The sequence below is a fragment of the Lutjanus erythropterus genome, chromosome 4, assembly GCF_056507025.1.
Source record: "Lutjanus erythropterus isolate fLutEry1 chromosome 4, fLutEry1.hap2, whole genome shotgun sequence".
Lineage (NCBI taxonomy): Eukaryota > Metazoa > Chordata > Actinopteri > Lutjaniformes > Lutjanidae > Lutjanus > Lutjanus erythropterus.
In genome coordinates, this window is record NC_139320.1 from 33544820 (window position 1) to 33566738 (window position 21919).

A 21919-nucleotide genomic window follows, 5' to 3' on the forward strand; every position below is an offset into this window, starting at 1 on the left:
GGAATCAAACAGCAGCCGCTGCAGAGGACTGACAGCCTCAACACATGGTGTGCACGTTCTGCCAACTGATCTATAGGGGCGCCTCTTTCCTAGAATCTTAAAAAAAATGAGAACCAAGTTTTAAAGAACCATCAGACTGGAATTATTTGCCTAACCCACTCAGATCAACTTCTTGAGTTGAGTGTTTTGGGGGTTTTTTTGTTTACTTCAAATGCTCTTGTTCTCGTTTTGGATTTTATGTACCTTCATTTTTAGTTCACACTCATGTTATTTTGTCCGGCAGTGTTATTTTAATACAGATTACACTGTAGTTGATGTGATTTGGGATTATAGGAGAGCCCTGTGTATGTACTTGTTGATGTCACTATGTTGTGTTGTGGTGTTTTTATTATTATTATTATTATTATTATTATTATTATTATTATTATTAGTAGTAGTAGTATTATTATTATCTTATCATCATTATTTATGTATTTATGTACTTTTGTCTCAATGTCTCATCTCTATTTTTTGTTCCTTGAAAATGCATCTTAAGGGGTTCATTCTCAAATTAAAATTTGAAATAAATACTTCACATGTTCAGTGTCTGTTTAGTTTTTCATCAGATATTACAGTATTGTGGTTTTGAGGTTACATCTCAGGTAGTCAAGAAAACAAAAAGCAAGTTAATGTGGTCTGTGATTAGAAAATGGCGCTGGGGGGAATTTCTCATTTAAAACCACTTCACTGGTTTATTGATGAAGAGATAAAGTTCTGAGAACCAAGCATTTAGGGCCACGGGAAGATTTTCCTCAAAAAGTATCTCACATAAATGTCTTCTCTTGATTCAAGCTCCAGTTTTCCAGTGATGACGCATCCATAATCTCATTTTAAATACCATTAGTGGCTATCACCGTTTTAATAACACAGAGTGATTTAAACAGATGGGAAAATATTATCTTGATCAGATTATTGTTTATTAAAATGTTTTATGAGCATTTGTCTGTGCGATAGAGAACTCAGTCATAACAGCACAATCAGGCCATGATAGCACACAATGTATGACTGAAATATTGTGCAAGACACTATCGAATCATTATGTAAGCATGTAGAATGATATCATAAAATGTGATTCTTTATGCTGACATAATACTGTGATTATTTGTCTGAAGAACATGATAATCATTATGAGCACATATGCAACATTTCTTATCACATATTTCCTAGAAAGGCCTTTAAATTATGTTCTTTAGTATTATGAAAGCTGTAAACTGCCAGAAGTTCTTATTGTCTGCGACACTGTAACGGTAGAATTAGCTTGAAACTATAGATAGAAAGAAAAACTGTATGTCAAATTTATAATAAATCATGTTCGACTGCTTTTGAACGGAAATTTTAGACAATAACACTGAACACAGTCAAAGTTCTCCCATAGAACTTATTAGCGTGTGAAAATTATTAAAACGTTTGACTTTTAATGGTAAACTTTTGAACTTAGTGTCATTGGTAGTTGATCCCCATAATCCATTATTTTATTTACTTTCTAAAATTGTAAGATAAGAAAAATGTCACAGGACCACAATGTCATCATGAGACATTTGTGTTTAGTACAAAATCTGTCTTTGGCATTCTGTGAACATCTGGTTCCAATGCAGTGGTAAATGTGGTAAATAAATACAACTTTCCAGAAAACACTAAAATGTTGAGTGGTTAAGATGGATACCACATAACCGCGACATCCCCCGCTTCATCCTGCTGGGACCTATACCCTGCATGTCATAACCCCGTTACTTTCCATTCTATCAACTGTCCAACAGAGACGGAAATCAGAAACTAAACAAAAAAATCTAAAAAAAAAAAAAAAAAAAAAAAAAGAAAGAAAAGAAAAGAAGAAGAAACATTTCAAAGCAGTGGCAGACCCAGGCTGTCTGGGGCAGGGATGAAAAAATAAAAAGAGCCCCTAGAGTGTAGTTTGTCATGTTTTTTCCACTGAAAAGGCACCATGGAGCACATGGAAGCACCAGTGAAAGGGTCCCTAGAGGCAGCGGTGGAAAGACTCCTGACAATCTTTACTCAAGCTACTGTTACTTTGCTAAAATATTATTCAATTACAAGAAGTGCTGGTGTTAGAAAAATACTCAGGTCGCAAAAACTACTCAGAGTATTAGTTACCTTTAACTGTTGATGTCACGTCACCTCTCCAGACTAGGGTTGCAAATTTTGCTCGTTAACCTACAATCGATCAATCATTAATAATTTAGAAATCTTAAAACATGTTTATTTCCTCGTTTTCTTTTTTTTGGTCATTTTTTTTTCTCATTTTAAGTCCAAGTTTAGTTTTCCTTATTCAGCAAATGTCTCCACCAGACAAAACAATATCAAATGAGGTGCAATTACTGCCACGACTATTGATTAAATATCCATGAATACATTTTCAGTCAGTTGAATTCTTAATGGCAATTAATTGGTTACTGATTAATGATCAATGTTGTTAGTCCAAATGTGTGCTGCTGCAGCGTTTTGATTTGTTTTTCATTTGTATGTCCTGGTCTTCACTGGCCCGTTTGGCCGTTAAACTGGCCGTTTAATGAATACTTTAGTATGAGCACAGGCTTGAAAATCTACTCTTAAAAGTACAAGTACTCAAAAAGACTACTCCTGTCCGTCCTGTTTTTACATTCTGAATAGAGCACATGTAATGTCAGTGGTGGTTGTGGGATGTCATGTAAGGTAAGGAGGAAGGCAACACGGCGTGCAGGAGAAAGCAAATGTGTTCACCATGTTGGTTTAGTCAAATGCAAAGTGTGATCAGGCGGCAAGAAGCATGTGATGGTGAATAATGTCAGAACGGCAGATGTAAGACAGTGAATTCTGCTGTATATGTTCTTGGAGGGGGAGCGTATTCATCAAATGAACTGTGCAAACATGTTCCTAAAATAGTTTGCCTGCATTGTTCAGTACAGTTTACATAATACTCCACAGCCCCTTATTCCCCGGGCGTGATGAGAATACCGAGTGTTTCACAAAGGAGTGATTAGATTACACTGCAAAGTGTACACACTCATGAGTGGTGGGTGTGGTGCACCAGAGAGCAAACACATGAGTAACAGCACAATTCATGCACACTCACACTCATATACATACGCACAAACACACGTCTTATTTCATTTTAATGGGAAATGGCTGGGTCAAAACAAGCTGCATTTAATTACCTTTGAGTGAAAACCTATCTGGTTTTGAAATCATTCGATCATTCAGCTGTTTTTCAGCTGGATTGGCTTATCTCCTTCCTCCTGTCTCGGCTGCACTGCATGTGCTGCACCTGTCCCAACTTAGACATGGGCATTGAATTAGATATTGAAACAGCACCACCTTGTGTTGAATTTATGATCAGATCCTTTGCTTCTGCACCATGTTTGTGGTGGTTTTATGATGGCAACAACTTGACCCTCATTCATGATGAGGATAAGACAAAGGTATTTGATTGGACAGAACAGAGCTTGGTTAAAATATATCTTGTGACCACAGAGACGGAAAGTATTGTATTCAAATTTTATACTGCTACTTTTACTTCACTACATTTCAGAGGGTCATATCCAATTAAAAATGCAATGCAATTAAAAATGAGTACTAACAAATGACTAACAAATAAGTATAGAATGACAGAATATTGGCTGTATCTCAAAAACCGCAGCGTTATATCAAATGCTCAGTACCACTGGATTCAAAACTATTTTAATGATGTATACTTTGATCCAGTATAAATCTGGTGTTAAAGGGACAGTTTGTACATATTTCTCTCTGGCCTGTAGTGTTATTTATCCATCTAGATAAATTTGGTGTGAGTTGCAGAGTTTTGGAGACATCAGCCACAGAGGGGATTTGGGCGTGAACTGTTCCTTTGAACTTTTTTTTTGTTAATTTTTGTGTGTGTGTCAAAGATAATCAACTTTGTCTACCAAATAAGGCACGATAAATACGTGAAATCAAAAATTTGGATTTTATTATGTGTGGCCACAGTGTCTTGACAGCTCCACGCCAAATTTTGTTCCCAATTCTAACAGAAAAAATTCTGTGGAACTTTTCTCTTACAGTACATACTAAATATAGTCGTTAGCAATTAATGGGTTCAATAAAAATAGCAATACTACAAAAACAATTAAATACAAGTCAAATCATCCATTCAACATTTGAATCAAGTAAAAACGTGGTATTAGAAACAAAATGTGCTCAAATTATGAAAGTATGAGTTGTCATTAGAGTCCTGCTTGATTATTGTTATTGATGCATTAACACTTCAGTGGTACACCGGTTCATTTCAACTTAAACAGCTTTATATACTCTTGGATAGTCAAATCTATAATACTGCATCACATTGTATAAAGTTGCCATTTGTTTTTTGTACAATAGTAACTTGAAAGGTGGATAACTATAGCTGTCAAATAAATCTAGAAGAGTAAAAAAGAAAAACGTAGAACTATAAAGTAGGACAAAATTAAAACACTCAAATAAAGTACAAATACCTCAAAAGTGTACTTGGGTACAGTACTTGAGTAAATGTACGCTTTCCACCACTGAAGATACAGCTGTAGATCTAAAACTCTAGAATAAATCTGATGTCTAAATATAAATCCACTTTAACACCCTGATATGAGCTAAAACTGGACACTCCCTGCATGTATGATTTTCACTCCTCAGCCACGTCATTAGCACAATTTAATGTGATTCAATGCAGCACTTCTGCCATAAATATTGCCTTTATGACGATAATAATGTTAAGAGAGGTATTAATTTCCATACATGTTTATTATTGAGATTGTAGTTTGATGTACTTAATAATCTGATGCCTTTCAAATCAGCATTTTGTATCAATGCAACTTAAGTTTAGGCCAAATCAACTTAAAAGTTACTATTTTCCAACTCAATTATTTGCTTTACCCAAAAGTAAATACAACTCTTTAACAACTTAATGGTACAGTTTCAGGAAAAGTATTTTTTTAAGGTAACCCCGTTGTGTTCTTTTAGTTTGTTAAATATAATTAATATAGTTGCTAACATTAGCATAACTTGTTTTCAAAGGGGCAATCTGCAACATTTTCCAAAGTTAAATTGTGTATAGATTCATATTATAAAAATCCTTTCATTCATCACTTGCGACCCACTACAGGTGCATGGTGGTGTATCTGCAGAGATCCTGCCCTCCGCCTGTATTTCCTTATTTTTTCTCACTGTTTTGGTTTTGCTCGGGATGTTTTACCAACCCAAAATGTTGGTATTTGATGCCCTGATGTGTTTAGGAACAGCTTCGATAAATCCTACTGACTACCTTTAACGATAGCTAGTTTGGTTCAGTGAGTTACACAAACATGAACAACTAAATTTTACCAATTCAGGTGAATAATTTTATAGCTGGCATGATATGTTCTATTTGATCACAAAATATCATTTTGTCTTGCATTAGATTTACTTTGTTTTGGAGTCACAGAGAAAATGGCGGCTCAGCTGCCGGGGCAAATCTGGAAAAAGACATAATGACGTCAGATGCACAATTCTACGAGATGTGCTTTTGCAGGAAGAATTGCAGGTTAAGGGAATGGTGTTATTTCAAACTGTTATAAAGCACTACAGTAAACTGCTTTCACTAAAGTGTAAAGCTGAATGAGACTCATTCAAAACATTGTATTACCAGTGTTGCCAGATTGGTTTGATGTTTTCCAGCTCAATAATTGTGTTTCTTAATTTTTCAATGTAACATGATATTAAAACAAGAATTTAAGTGTTCACAAATGTGAGAACACAGATAAGAGATTACACTGTACAATGGAACTATGAGATATTTGCCTTTTCTGCCCTCTGACCTAAAAATAATGAAAAAATAAAGGGACAGCTCAAATAACCAAAATAATACATTTGATCTAACTTGGTCAACTGTAACAAGCCTCGAGAGTATGCCAGATTAAAATATACCCCTACACACTCACACATGAAGAGAATAAAAGACAAGTACATGCAATCCCCTGCTGTCAAAAACCCAAAACAACTCATGGTGTTGTAGTTTTCTGTTATAATTAGATTTGATAGGCGCAGATCCCGTCCCCTCTCCACACATATCAAAGTTGTACTGGATGACTGGAAATGTCTGCAGAGCTAAGCAACAGAATTTATGAATATATTTTATAAATACTGTAAATTTTCATTTATTTTAAAACCAACCCAAATTCTGTCCTTCTGCCCCAAACCCATTTTAACCGACACAATGCAAACCAGAACAGCCCAACTTGGCAGAAAACCGCACAATCTGGCAACACTGAACATTACTTCAAATTCCACTACTACTGAAAGACACTTAATAGTCTGAGAAGAACAGAATAGTATATATACCTTTCAATATAATTATCTCTAGCAGAACACCACCACCCAGTGATCTCAATAATAAAGTAGAATTTCTTTGTGATGTGTCAACAAAAACTGAAAAATTATAAGCTTCATAAAAGAAGTCATGGCAGAGCTTTTGTATTGGATTGCAGTATATTGTACAGTTGTACCTACTGAAGTGCCTGTTGAGTGTATATTCAAAGTGCAGCTAATAAAACCAGTGTATCATGTACAAAAATCTATAATTCTCAGTGCTTTATGTAAAAATTGTACAATTGTACCCGTGAGCCTCTAGCCTGCCATTATACAACCACAGGGGGATAATCACACCTGCCAGCGCCTGTGATGCTGCAGTTCTTATTGTCCTGCTGAGTGTGCTCCTGTTTCCTAATTCAGTTATCTACTTATCTCACACGATTAGCATGTAGTCACACGCATCCAATCATGTCAGCCTGCTCCAGATAAAGCCTCGCCCCATTGGCTCTCCATTTCGCCTGTCAGCGGGAAGGCGAGCGCTCCTCGTTTGCATTTAGTGTGTGGGTGAGAGGTCACGACCCCAGCTGACCTGGATTACCACAGGCTCCTGTAGCAATCTCATGAGCCACTAAATATAGCCTGTGCCTAGGATAGTTTCTCCGGTGCAGGGCTGGGGTGACCTGCCCTGACCCAGTCTGAGACTGTCTGGGATTAGTGCTCCTTTCTGGCACAGGGACACTGGCAGCGAAAGAATATATAGTGCAATATGGAGAATGAATGTGTGAATAATAGACAGATTTTTTTTTTTTTTAATTCATTGCCTTTAAGACAACAGAAACAACAGGATATTCCCTTCAAATTTATATCTTTAAACATGTTCAGTGTAAAAAAAAAAAAAAAAAAAAAGTTCAAGGCAGCTGGCTTCACTAGATTTTTGAGTTTTGAATCAAACTCAAATAAAAATTAAAAAGTTTTGCCAACTATAACATTTTGTTGAATTACTTTTTTTTTTCTTTAGATAAACTTAAATCTTTGAGTTTTAGAAATTCCCCCAAAATATATATTTCCAAACGTGTTCACAGTGAGCTGTGAACCTGACTTGTTGTTATCTGGGTGCAATTTAAAACATTAAATTATTAGCACTTATTCACTTTCACAGCAATGAGTTTACTTAACAAGGTCTGAAACAATCTACAGAAGAAAAGTAAATAATTCCAATAAAACCCTAGTAGTTTGAGAAATTTTAAAAATGTAATGAAGTAATTTGCCTTGAGATTTTGTGTTTTCTCAACTTTTTAATTTTTATATTGGTTAGTTCTGGTTAGAGACTCTCTTGATAAAATATAGTATTATTCTGTTAGGGAAAATATTTACATTCAAATCTCAATCAAGAAATAATCTGAACCTCAGATTCTTAAGACGACTACGAAGTAGAACATTTGATAAATATTTAATAAAGGATGTGTCCGAAACTCTTCAACATTCAACCTCTCATATGTAATTTTCATTTTCTTCTACTTTAGTTATATCATGTCTTTATGTTGTCATGAGCATATTCTTTGCCTCTATTAATTAAAGGGACAGGTAACCCCTAAATAATAATAAAAAAAAGTCTTCTTACTTGGCATTTTATTTTTCCATCTGAATTGTTTTGGTTTGAGTTTTCAAGTATTAGAGATATCAGCCATAAAGATGTCTGCCTTCATATAACAGGACTCAATGGCCAGTTACTGAAGATAATCCACACACCTTGTTGTGAGCAGCTTCATGTAGGAACTACTTTCTTTATACAGTAAAATCTACTGGAACTACTTTCCACTAGAAAGAAAGTAGTTCCTACATGAAGCTGCTCACAACAAGGTGTGTGGGTTATCTTCAGTAACTGGGTCATGATTTCTGGACAGAGGCATTGCTGTTGAGTGTTTCAAATGTACATTTTTGGCATTTGTGCCCACACATTTTGTTATATTGGAGAGAACGCAGAAATCTTTACAGCCAAAACTCAGAAACTCACACCCACAGTATCTAGACTGACAAAGAGCACTACAGGTAAGAGAAAAAATATGTAATTTGATTTGAGGGTGAACTGCCCCTTTAAATTAAAAAACAAAAACAAAACAACAACAAACAAATAACCCCAACAGGACCCAAAATAGAGATTCAGATTAAACGTGACAATGAAATGCAGGTGAAGTAAAGCTCAGTCAATTTATTGATTTATGGAAAATATATCACATCTTTACATGTTTGAGATACCTTCAGCATTTAACAGTCCATTTACCCTTTACCTCCTGACATATGAATCAAAGCTAACCAATTAAAATGCCTCAGACAGAGCAGTATTTAAGTTTCCTGCTTCAAGAAAATCAGAACCCGCTTCTTAAATTTAGCCAAAACCCTAATTCTGAAACCAATCTTGCATCTAAAAGCTGAACTCTTTGCTACAATCCCATCTCATCCTCTTCTTATAGCCCAAATGAAACACATCACCCCCACCACAAGTAGTGTTTGTGAATATACAGTATATGTATTTCTGTTCAGTAAAACAGCAAGCAGATTGAAAGTTTGAATCACCGGACTACAAATCGAAGATCAGACGACAACAAGGACGAGAAATGAGTGTAACATATGAGTTGTTATAGCAGCAGCAACAGTGACATTTGGTTTCTTTTTTTTCCTTTTAGAACAAAACCTTTTTAAATATCCACATGATTCATACCAAAGTGCAAATATGTTCAACTGCATGTATATTTATATGTTATTATAGTAAGTAGATTTATTATATTCTAATGAACTACGAGTCTTGCAAGAAGGTTGAGGCGTTTTTAGAGTATTATGGCACATTTCAAAAACCGAAGAGAAAAACATGTCACAGGTCATTTACTACAACGATAGGCAATGCAAACTTTACGACACACTAATATATATAGATATATTTGGTGACCAAAGTTTGTCATCAATACATTAATATTTGAGAACACATTTATAAAGCATTACATCAATATTGTATCATCAGGATATCAACTGCAGTCCTCAAGTGTGTGTTTTCACAATAATCATCCTGAAGCAATACAACACACTACTGTCTCCAATCAGTGCTGCAGGCAACGTGAAGCCCACGACTCAAAACAAGACAATGTAACATCCCCGAGGGGGAAAAAAAACCATCAGCACTTTTCAGTCTCTCGCTCTCATCTGAACTCTTCACGGTTTAAGAATGCTCAGGTCCAACCGAGCACCAATGAACACCCTACATTGCAACTATTTGCTCTTGCAATAATCAATAGTGACACAAATTTTACAGATATATAGCTATATAGTAATGTATATACCTCCAGTGTGTACACAGTCTGACCACTACCTCTGACGGGATCAGAGCCTCCTTGTTGTGACAAGAGAGCGCCACAGAAAGGGTGCATGCAAGAGGAGTACTCAATTCAGTATTTAGACAATCACCACTGGTGCAAGAGAGTCAATTTTCTTGGTTGAATATTGGAAAGAATTAAATGGCCAACTTCTCTATACGAGCTGTGGCAGTGGGTTCCTATCCCTCTGCCTTTTTCAGTGTTGCTCTTTCCTCTAAATTAATCAGGAGCTGGGTGACTCAGCAGAATCTTGGTCTGAAGTACGGGGCTTCGGCCCTCTTAAAGCTTGGTCCATTAACTTCTCTAGGGATTATTCTGTTGGTGTTTGCTGAACAGATACCTTAGAAGTAGTGGGATATTCTGAGCACAAATTGCAAAATTCTACAGATAAGTGATTTTGGGGGGGAAGTTTGTCTATCATTCGATAATTGTTCCTTTTTTTGGTTCTTAAAGACAGTGATCTTAGGAGGACAAGCAACGTTGAGAGAAATTTCAGTGTTCTCCTCACTTGGCAGTCATCATCTGGACAAACTCTGCAAAAAGAAGAGAAAACAATCCAAAATGACAAATGTAAATAGTGACATTTTGGCAGCTGTTTAAACCTTTTGCATAAGAAATTGTTAAAATGATGTGAAAGTCTTCCAAAGATTATACTGTCACTGAGAACTTTAATGCTACTCCATCATTTTCAGATTTTCAAATGGAAACACCTACTCAGCTGTTAGCAAAAATAAGTGAAGTACATTATGGTGCCGATTCCCTCCCTTCCGGTCACAGTTTTAGGTCACAGTTTTAGAACCAGCATTATATATAAATATATAAATACTTCTGCCAGAATCTGAATGTTCAGAATGAATACAGAAAATACAGTACTGGCAAAGAGGAAAAACATGTGAGCAGTTGCAGGGTTGTAATTAGAGCATCATCTGCAAACTTTAGTACGACACATTTTCAAATGAAGAAAAAAGTAGAAAGCAAAAAAAAAAAGTTCTCACCCTCGTAGTTGACCTGACCATCACCATCAATGTCAGCCTCACGGATCATTTCGTCCACCTCCTCATCAGTGAGCTTCTCCCCTAAGTTGGTCATGACATGCCGTAGCTCCGCAGCACTGATGTAGCCGTTACCATCCTGCAGACAGCAAAAAAAAAACGATTCACCATTTTCACCATTTTACATAGTAACTAAAAGCTGAATACCACTTAAGTTAGTCTTAGTGTTTTCACTATGATGTCCTGCGGCAGCTAAATCAGTTACATCTATGTTTTGGCTGAACTGCATATGAAAATTTTAATGGACCAAAGTGCTGGTCACAAGAATATAAAACTATGGATTCAGTTCAAATTTATTCAAATGCTATTTTGAATGTTTGAATTGTGCTGACCACTCACAAATTCTGCTCAAAGTTCTCTACATGAAAAGGTTTAAATAAAAAGAGGCAGCTGTATTGCATAACTGAGTCATGTTGTGGGCTTTCTTTTTCTTCTGTCACGGGAAAAGATTATTTGTTTCATAGTTTGGGAATGTTTTCACATGGGTAAGTTACATAAAGTGCATTATCACCAGCTTAGTTATTTAAGAGAGAGAATCAGTCGTTATCAGATTGGCAGATACTCAAGGCTGTGGTATGAGACATGAATAAGTGATATCGAGCCATCCCTAAATTAAACAGTTTTGTGTAATATCACAATGTCAATATTGTTTTGAACATAACAACAGAGGGCTTTAATACATGAAAATATTTGAACACGCTTTGTTTTTTTCGAACAGGTACCCAGTGAATATTCTCAGTCTACTCAGTCCCAACGTACCTTGTCAAAGACTCTGAAGGCTTCTCTGATCTCCTCCTCACTGTCTGTATCTTTCATCTTCCTGGCCATCATGGTCAGGAACTCAGGAAAGTCAATTGTACCATTACCTACACGGTCATACAAGTTTCAAGAGGTTAGAGTAATTGTCTTACTTTGGTCACCAAATAATTTCACTGAAAAAAAAAGAGCATATAAATCTAAGAAGACTTAACACTAATAGCACAAAATATAGAAGGAAATACACCACATTTTTATTAACTACCCTAGTCGATGCATCTGCATTGCTGAACTTTGAATGGTTATGAAGTGCTTGTTCTAATACCCGAATTATCTTTAGGCTGCATATACCAGTGAAACTGTCCAGTAATTTTCCAGCAACAGGGAAATTTGACAAGAAGATGACTGTTAAAATTGTAGTCAATTTTGGTTTTTTAGAGTCTAATTTCTTGCGAGCATTTGTGCTTTTCCTCCTCACCATCAGCATCCACCTCATTGATCATGTCCTGCAGTTCAGCCTCGGTGGGGTTCTGTCCTAGAGAGCGCATCACGGTTCCGAGCTCCTTGGTAGTGATTGTACCATCACCGTCCTTGTCAAACAGCGAGAATGCCTCCTTGAACTCTGTGCATTTGCAGAAATAACACTGTTAGTATGCCACGAGCCTTCATGCCGATACAGACACTTAACTTTCAGTCTTTCAAGTAGTTTGGGAAAAAAGAAAGAAAAAATCCTCAGCTTTAATAGGGTCTGTGCATGACTAATTCAATGACATGAAGGAACAAAACATGTAGGACGCTGGCATAACACAGCTTGAGTAAAAGTACAGGAGCTTCTGTTGCAAAATCTCTAAAATTGATGTGCATATTTGAGGTTTTCATCCTAAGACTCTTGACTCAAAACCCACTGATTTTTTTTATTTTAACTAGATCTTCATGGGCTGATTTATAACACCTAGAGAAACCATGTGAATGTAATTAACAAGTTAGTAGGATAAGATCATAAATAGCAGATCTGTGGCTTCCAGCTCCAAAACATGTCTGGGAGACTAGATAGGCAATTTTAATTGTCTTTAGCCTGACTCATAGCTGCTCAATAACCATCTCACTTTGAAAACAAACCCCTCTAGATATCAATCACACACACAGGTTACCCACAAGCACTGGGAGAAAGATAGACTGGTAACATACAGATGCAATTGAAAGCTGTGGGGGTTCTACCCAGAATTGGTCCAAATAAATATTTTTTTTATATTTATTTTTGGTGTCAAAAAGTGCTCGTGAAGAAATAACAGATTATAAGCATCATAAGCATTATTAATATCATTAGACTGCAAATCAACTGCATATTATGAATAATGACAGGTAGAGACAGGACGAAAAGGAGCTGTCTTGTACAGTAATGATTCAGGGCTTATTACTGCGGGATCACTGTCACACACTTTTTAATGGACTTAATGAACTGACAAAGTACATGGAGTAAAATGCCAGCACAGCACTTTTAACAGGCTTTGACGTATTTATCAGGGAAAATACTCGTGCTGATGTGTTTATGTGTTACTACAGTAACAAAAAGATTTACATAAATATATTCATGGCTTATATAGATCAATTATTAGATCGCTTCCTGAACAGATTTCATGATCAGCACATGGATTTAATTATGACAAAATCACATATGTGCCATCATAAAATTGGTGTGTTTGCTTTAAGACCATAATTGAACTGCACCACGCCAGCTTGACAGCAGACTGAGACCAGGCTTTTCAAGAAGTTTTGACCCGGTTGTTTGGTCATTACTAATTGCTTTAACCAGGCTAATGCACCAGGGCCCATTTTGACCAGATCAAACAGGTTAGGTGGGAAAGTACCCTTAGACACTAAGTTTCAAAGGTATAGTGGTAAGAAGCTGCAAAAACTAATTGAAACCAAACATGGTTAAGGTATGCACTCACCAGCAATCTGCTCCTCAGTCAGCTGATCAGCCTGTTAACAAAAGAGTAAGACATTGATCAAACATTCATAGTCCATAATAAAAACATTTTTGCAGCCCTGTTAATGTCTGCTATTTCTTTTATTGTAGAATGAATTTAGGACAGACTTAGTTCTGTTTAATGTTGTAATTTTCATGTTTCAAAAAGCAGTCAAATGCTAAATTGAGCTGATCAGTTGAAACTCTAGGTGAGATCATTTGACGTGATGATGACGGGATATAGATGAAATAATACACATCTACGGATATCAAAGATGGCACAAGAAGTCCTAGACTTATTTTCATTATTTTCACCTTCACTCTGTGGTAAACAGAGTGAAGGTGGTGCAAGTCCACCCGGACAGGAAACATTAGACCACCAACAAATCAATAAATACCATAGTGTAAACAATAAAACAACACTTAATAAATGTAATGAAATCCAACAGTGCTTCCATTACATTTGTTAAGAAGCAGTAATCGTTAATAACCAAGTGCTGGAATCAGCCTGTGCCCGAAGCAACTCTCTGCAACACTGCTGGATGAAAATGATCAAAGCACATATACCAACATGGAAAAATGGAAATAACATTACCATATTTAGTCAAAAAAATTTTGACAGTTTCCAGCCAATTCAGCTCTCCTTATCCAGTTCTGGTATGATCTCCTTGAAAACCATAAAGCTTCCAAAAAAGAGATGATATGAAATGCAGTCCAATACCTGGTCTTTCATTTGAATTAATTATAACCAAGGCACAAGCTACACAGGTTCAAATAACCTGGCTATTAACAGCCCGGGGTCGGGCAACAACTGACTTATTGCAAAAAAATCACATTTTCACTTTTAATTGAATGTTATTGTTATCTATAGACTGTAGTATGTCTTAAACAGTCTTTTCTGAACTATTTTTATGGCATCAACTCAACACATAGCAGTGGAGTTATAGCATAGCATGTGCAAGTAGCACCAATCTCTTCATAATTCTGTTTTCAATGTCACGATTAGAAGCAAAACCCTAAATAAGCAATCTAACTGTGATGTTTCTATGGATGATGTAATTTCATTCCACTGTTCCAGCCTCACTTCAGCATGACAGCTGCTCTTTGTGAAGAAGGATACTACAAACTTTTAGCCGAACAGCGCCCTTTCATCCTAGCAGTATGTGAGTGTCTGATACGCAAAGATTCACTTGGTGGATATGACTTCAGTATGGTGATTACAGAGATGAAAGCTTTGGGTGGGCTTAATGAGAAGCACCTGCAGCAAATTCCACTGTGTAAACAACCTACACGGATCGATGCCAATGCAAACGCACTTTAAACAAACTAATTCAAAACAGACTGTGATATTATCTGGAGCTGGACCCAGGCACTGCCTATGACCTTGCTAAAGACTTTCCTTACAGATGAAAAGCAATGAAAAACAGATCAAATAGTTTAATTTCTCTGTCCATTATGAGGTGGGCGCTTGATAAATGATAAATGAATTGCTGAGCGTTATATTAAATTAAAGCCTCTGGTAATTAGACTTTAAATAGTAAAAATGCACATATGACATGAAAGTTTAGTTTCTCATTAAACATCCACAAAAATCTGAGTTAAAATATATGTTCATAACTATAAGAAAACCTAGTCAAAAAACTGCTAATTTTTCTGTTTAGATAATTCCCAGTACTGTGTGGGCGTGGCAAATCATGCGTTAATTAACATCTCCCTGAGCAATTTTACCTCACAGAAATCAGTATCAGTTTAAGTGTACGCTATATTTAAAATATTTTCAGCACTTTACTTTGCCATCACACAGCCTTTTCAGACAGGCAACTGAAGTCGCCATTTGTGCTCTCTCCAAAGCCACCACGAATCAATTATTTTACACTGCAGAACAGGAGTTACTGGTCTGCAGGTGTCAACATTAATCATGGTCCTATGGCCACAAAATATTCCATGTATTTAGTCATCTTTAGCCAGTCTTATTACCATACTGCAAACTTTGACCAATACAGCGCTGCAGTTTCTCAAACTATGAAAACAGCGAACAGTAATCTTCACCAGCTAGCTACAAATATGTCAGCTACAGAATGGGTTTCGTAAGTCTACTCAAACTGCTGAGGAATGAATGGAGGCAGGAGTTTAAATTACTAGAAAATGACACCTTTAGGAACGTAATGTACTGGGGTGTGTCACTCCAGTTTCCTCAACTAGCCAAGAAGTGTAGCTCATTTTTCATTGGAAACAGACTTCAGGAAAAAACACTTCACAATTCGTGGGAAAAGTGGACAACACAAGTGTCACAGTTTATATAAGTTTACATTTGGGCCACAAACGATTCATTTTGGCCACCAAATTTAGTGGCTTAGCACTCCTGGCGGCTAGTGCTTAAAAGTATTAGCATCTATTCCTGCGCAGCCTCCACCCACTTGTTAGTTTACATTATCGTGTGATGTTGGTATTATAACACAGTTTGGATCCAAACTAACTTAACTTGCTGTGGATCAAGACAGCAGTAGATCAACAACTCAGGTATTCTGCAAGATAAAATTACTGATTTTTTTCAAAGGAGTCTTGGTGGTTTCAAGTTAACATAGTTGGCAGCTCCATCGGAAAATGGTGTCTGATGGCAAAATAAAGCAACGGAAATATTCTACATACAGCATACACTTAAACTGATATTGACTTCCGTAGGGTAAAATTGATGTTTTGACATGAATTTTTTATTATCGGTTTCACCGAATTAACTTCATTATAAATGTTAGACATAAACACACTCAATAGCAAGTGTACAAAAACTTAATATTTCGACTTCGGATTTTAAATAATTCCTAATACTTTTTAGATGTTTGCTATTAAGGACATAAGACCTGAAATTACATAGATAGAAGGCTATTGTGGTTTTGGGTGATGTGGAAAAACCCACATAACTGTTTTACACAAACCCACAATGCTAAGATCTGTGTGGCAATATAGTTCATACCTGCTGCTCCTAAATAGGTTTTTTTTTTTACCACTTTTACTTGTAGCAAAACATGAAAAACTTTGCATTCACAAAACCAATTCATGTTTCAACTTCATCTGACACGTCATTCTGTCATTCTCATGAGGTCTTACCAGGCCTGTCTAAGTCAGTCAACATGCCCACTTCAGGCTGAGAAAGTGTGATGAGGGACGGGTATAAATACTCCACAGCCCGAAATACACACGCCTGCTATAATTAGTGAGACACGAACAGGGTCGCCAATGTAGCACACTGAATATCACCGCAACTAACCACCTCTTTGTAGCTTTTTTACTGAACTGATGTGGGGCTCGGTTTATTACCTCACACCAGCCCCTGCGTCAACTGTTGCTTGACAGTGCTTGCTGCTTTGTGGCTGTGTGTAGTCCTTCATATTGTCAGGAAAAACTTGTCAGATCACTCAGAAACAACTGATCATGATCAGGTATGACAAGAACTTAACTGCTGCATATAATAAAACTTAACGCCTATACTCATATAGCACAGATGCAAGCCAAGTGATTAAGATAAGCTGATAATGCCACATTGTCATACATCCTACAGACTCATTTCATTTCAGTACAAACAAAAGTTGGAATTAAGCACTTCAATCTATTAAACTCATATGGCTGCAGAGCTAATGCACGAAATAAATAGGTTATTATTGTTGTTGAGCTGTAACAACGAATTGATGGCGCATCAACTATTAAATTAATCACCAACTATTTTGATAACTGACTAACCATTTTGAGTCATTTTTTAAAGAAAAAAAGTCAACATCCTCTGAGCCCAGCTTCATAAAGGGATAGTTCATCCAAAAATGACAGGGAAAAAAAACACTGCAGAATCTCCAAACAATTTAAGTGACTGGGGACAAGTTTCAAATGTTAAAAACAACTGGAGGAAAAAAACTAAATAAAATGCCTCACTACTACTTGTTTGGTGCAATCCAAGTCTCCTAAAGGCCATTTATTTGTGCACAGACCATATACTCCAAGTTCAGACAGTGTGCATGCGCACATGAACGTGGCTGCAAGCTAATGATCTACAGTAATGATTTAGGCCAAAACACAGTATTGTCTTTCAAGTCAACTTGGCATTTTAGGGCTTTAGGTGACTTGGATTGCACCACATGAGCAGTATGGAGGTATTTTATGCATTTTTTATTTTCTGGTTGTTTTTTACATTTGAAAACTGGGGTTAGGGTTTCTACAACACTGTTTTCCTGTGAAACTCCAGCAGTGTTCTGTGAACTAAAAAACTAAACCTGACCTTCAATTGATATGAGGGTGAGTAGATAATGACTGAATTTCCATTTTTGGGTAAACAATCTATTTTCTGGTTTCTTTGCTCCTTTATGACAGTGAATTGAATATATTTGGGTTTTAGACAAAATAACTGAAGATGACACCATTGGCTTTAGGAAAGTGATATACATTTTTCAACATTTTCTGACATTTTACGGGCTAAACAACTAATCAACTGAGAAAATAATCAACAGATTAATCACAATAAAAATAATACTTACTTGCAGCCCCACTGTTATTATTGTTGTTTCTTTCATGCATATTTTGTTATTATTAGTTTGCCATTAGTTGTATCATATCATGCTCTCAATAACAAATTAAAAATAAAAATCTTGGTTCTACTGTGTCCATGTGCTCTTGTACCACACATGAAGGAGAGTTTCTAACAATCTCCTGCCTTTTCAAAACCAAAAAAAGATTACAGCTAACATTTCTGTAGCTCGAGGTGGTGGTAACGCCATGTGTTCTTCGAGTCAATTTCAATGAGTCACCACTGTGTTGGCTGGGGGAGGTGGTGGGGGATAAAAAAGAAGGGAGCAAGACAGACTGCAGAGTATCCATTCTGTCCGCTGCCAACCAATTCGGTGGTGCTGAAGCAAGCAGTGTCTGGATCAGAGCACAGCACAGTATAGTTGAGTATTAGAGGATTTGTATATCTGCTGTGAAAAGCGCTCAGCAAAAACAGTTCTATTGCTGCCTTTCAACTCATCAGTAAACACCAGATCATATCACGTATTCTCGTGTCCAGTACAAAAAAACACTACAGGGGCTGCAGGTGATTAACACAAATTGTGTTTGGACAGCATGTGACCGATATTGTAGCATGATCCAAGTTTCTTTACTTGGCAGACGACAATATCTATCACACACCATGTGTCTATTCTCTCACAATACGGAGAACAATAGTGGTGAAAGATAAAGGACGAGACACAAAGGCAGGGATTCATTTGCAGTGCCATAATAGGGCTTTTTTTTTTGCTATACTTAGTTCCCATTTTGGAGGGTGCACTGCGGGTCCTGACAGCCTACTGCACCAAGCATGGTTTGGTTCAATGCGGGGGGAAGGGAGGCACGGAAGGAGGGGTGGCAAAGAGGATCATTCAGCAGGAGCAGAATGCGGTTCAACGTTATGGCGCAATACGTAACGGAGAAGATGCTGCTGTCATGGTGGTACAAAATGTTGCAACACTACCGCCATAATTTCCATGCCAGAAGACACACAATTGTTGCTAACAGCGAGCAGCATGCTACTACCTGTGAGCTGTATTCTTATGTAATCGCAATTGGTGGCGATTACAACCTTTTTCCGCTTGTTGCGCATGTCACACTACATTCACAACACCCTGCTGATGTGCTTGCAAGAGGTGCAGCCCATGTTGCAGCAAACTATCATATGGGATGCCAAAATGGTAGACCGTTATCTGGAGTTTTGATAACTGTCTTACAAGATTAACGAGGCCGGTTTCAAGATCCTATCTATCCATCTATTTTTACACAGCACCCCTTTACCACCACCACCACCACCACGCCCACTCTCGACTCTAATCAAACGATAAAGACGCTGCAAATCCTACTGTCAGAGAGGTTAAACCACGATATTTACAAACACTTGGGCAGAACAGCTAAATTACAGACATAACATTACAGCAGGAAATAGACAGCCTGTTTCCTCTCACACCACGACGTGTAACGTTAAGCTGCGCAGTTGACACACACTAATGAAGAAAATGGTTTTATCTTGTCAACAACTGAGTAACTGTACACAGAACACCACCTGGTGATGAATTGTGATAGATTAAGCGATGTCATTGTAAGCAACGTTAAATATCCGTACGGCGCAGGATTTTCTGCAGTTTTCTAGCTAGCAAAAACGTTAGAAAGCTACTATACCCTCGTATGGAGTTTAAATTTTGTTATTAAAACACTAGCAGAGAATATGATATAACGGTGCAGCGTGGTTATTATCTTCACAAAGCAGAACAGTCGATGTTAATGATAGGTGGCTAATGCTAACGCTAGCTAGTAAAGCTCCTCACGTTAACGTTAGCAAGCCTGTACTCACCATTGTCCCGCAGACTTTTCAAGCTCCGTGAAGATGGCAAAACGACCAATGTAAGGTTTTGTATTCACCTTACTTAGGAGACAGTTACTCCAATTAAGAACTTAAATAATGTTAAAGTTTACGGAAATAAATGTTTCGTGTTATCTGCAAGGCTGTATCCCGACGATGCAGCAGACGGAGTTGCTCAGACACGTCCGCTTAGCGAGCAGTGCTGTGCCTCCTCGCTTTGAGTGCTTGTATCCTTCCGCCGGCCGGTACACCTTCCGTCCTCCCACTCAGCGCATTGCCAAAATAGTGAACACTGCACAGGTCGAAGTGTTTTAATTGTTATACACGTTCATTTTTTTTTTTTTTTCACTGACTGACCAATTTCACCCATAACAAAGAGCAAAATCGCAGTTTTTGTTGCTAGAGAAAGCGCGCAAAGATACCACCTCCACCATCCCATCACTAGAAGGGACATCACTGTATGGAAGATTAACAATGTCTAACAGAGTTGCGCCTGGATGCTCCCTCAAGGTTAAAGCTAATAAATAAATAAATAAATAAATAAATAAATAGATAACTAAATGTGTGTTAAAGTGTTTAATGCTAGACCTGTGTTATATATTTTATTGAGTTTTGTACAGGGTTGGGGCCAGCAGGGGTCACTTTGAAAATGTATTCTGATATGATTATAACTAAATAAAAAGACATGGATCCCATAGACAACAGTTGTGACAAGTTTGCATGAATTCATGTCAACAATGTAGATTCTAGTTAATTTATAGACATGTTTTAGAAGTACTCTGTGATCTTGTCTGACCCTGAGCCTTTGTGATATCTTAATAAATTAAAGTTAAACAGGCAGCCATCATGCTCCTTCAGTCTTCTCCCTTCCAAGGCGATCAGTGAGCCAACACAGTGACCATACACTGCTAATATTGAATTACCAGGTATAGTTGTTGTCTGCAATTAACAAAAACGGTCAACAGACAACTGTTGATCTAAGCAGATGGAGATTTAGTCAGAGATTACAGTCTGATGCTGGCCCAACAATGACCTGCATTTACATGCAATGCAGGATGAGTACATACTTATACAATAAGTGCTTTCTCGGTTATGCTGCAGCAGAGCATTGAAGACAATAACATCTGTTGACCAGCGCAAGCAGAGTGGAGTATGTCTGGGGGCCGGGCCTCACTGTACAAAAGCACAACGTTCTAACTTTATTCAAGGATTTGGGTGAAACTGGATCATATTTTATGGGGAAAATATTTTCTCCTGTTTTCAGCGTCAACTCTGAGTCATTTAATTACAGAGCTTTCATCATGCACATATGGATTAAGATTACTTTTTGCTAAAGAAACTGTTAGCTGTTGTTAGTGGGCAACAAAACCTGACTCAGCAGTCTCCCAGTGAGCACGATCAGTCACCAAGTTGAACACAACCTCCGAGACCGACAGTGAATACAACATTGAGGTCATACCTTTTCTTGCAGGGTTTTGCTCCCAGCATCCCAGGCTAACAGGGCAAACAGCTGTTAGGGGTTAGTTAACTTACAGAAGCTCAGCCCCTTTCTGCAGGGAGCCAAACTCAGCAAGAAACTGCAGCAATCTAGACTGTCATCAAAGTGGCCTCTGTTGATCACAGAGGCTCACAGAGGTGTTTGTTGATGGTCCCGGTGTAGTCGCGTTCACTGTGAGTCGGTCCATTCTCGTTCCTACATTCATGGACCACTTAAACAACATGGCTAACTGCCTGTTTTACAGGAAACACAAACCAATAAGCACTCAGCTAGGTGTTGCATAGGAACTTTAAATTGAAATTGTTTTTGTGTTTTTTAAAATGTATAGTTAATTTATAATGATCAAAAATACCAATGAAAGTTTGCTGTTTCAGTGCCATGATGCTTTTTTAGATTTTATACAAATAAATAAAGAATTTAGACTGATATGTCAATATCTAAATTGTTTTAATCCCTAATATCAATATCCACTTGGCCCTCCAAAATCCTGTATCAGTCAGGCTCTAGATTCCAACAATGGGCACATCCACATCTATATTTTATGCATGGTAATGGTTAGTTAGTTAAGTTAAGTTAGAT

The 21919-nt window shown here is 37.2% G+C and overlaps 1 protein-coding gene across 1 annotated transcript; it reads right to left on the reverse strand.

Moving 5' to 3' along the window:
• Positions 1-8513: 8513 nt before the first annotated feature.
• On the reverse strand, positions 8514-20050 carry calm3a (calmodulin 3a (phosphorylase kinase, delta)). The gene is made up of 6 exons (XM_084717728.1): positions 19834-20050; positions 13456-13486; positions 11982-12125; positions 11507-11613; positions 10691-10826; positions 8514-10228 (listed from the first exon to the last, which is right to left on the reverse strand). Exons 1-6 carry the CDS (start codon positions 19834-19836, stop codon positions 10200-10202), a joined length of 450 nt encoding a protein of 149 aa, XP_084573854.1. The 5' UTR covers positions 19837-20050; the 3' UTR covers positions 8514-10199.
• Positions 20051-21919: the final 1869 nt, after the last annotated feature.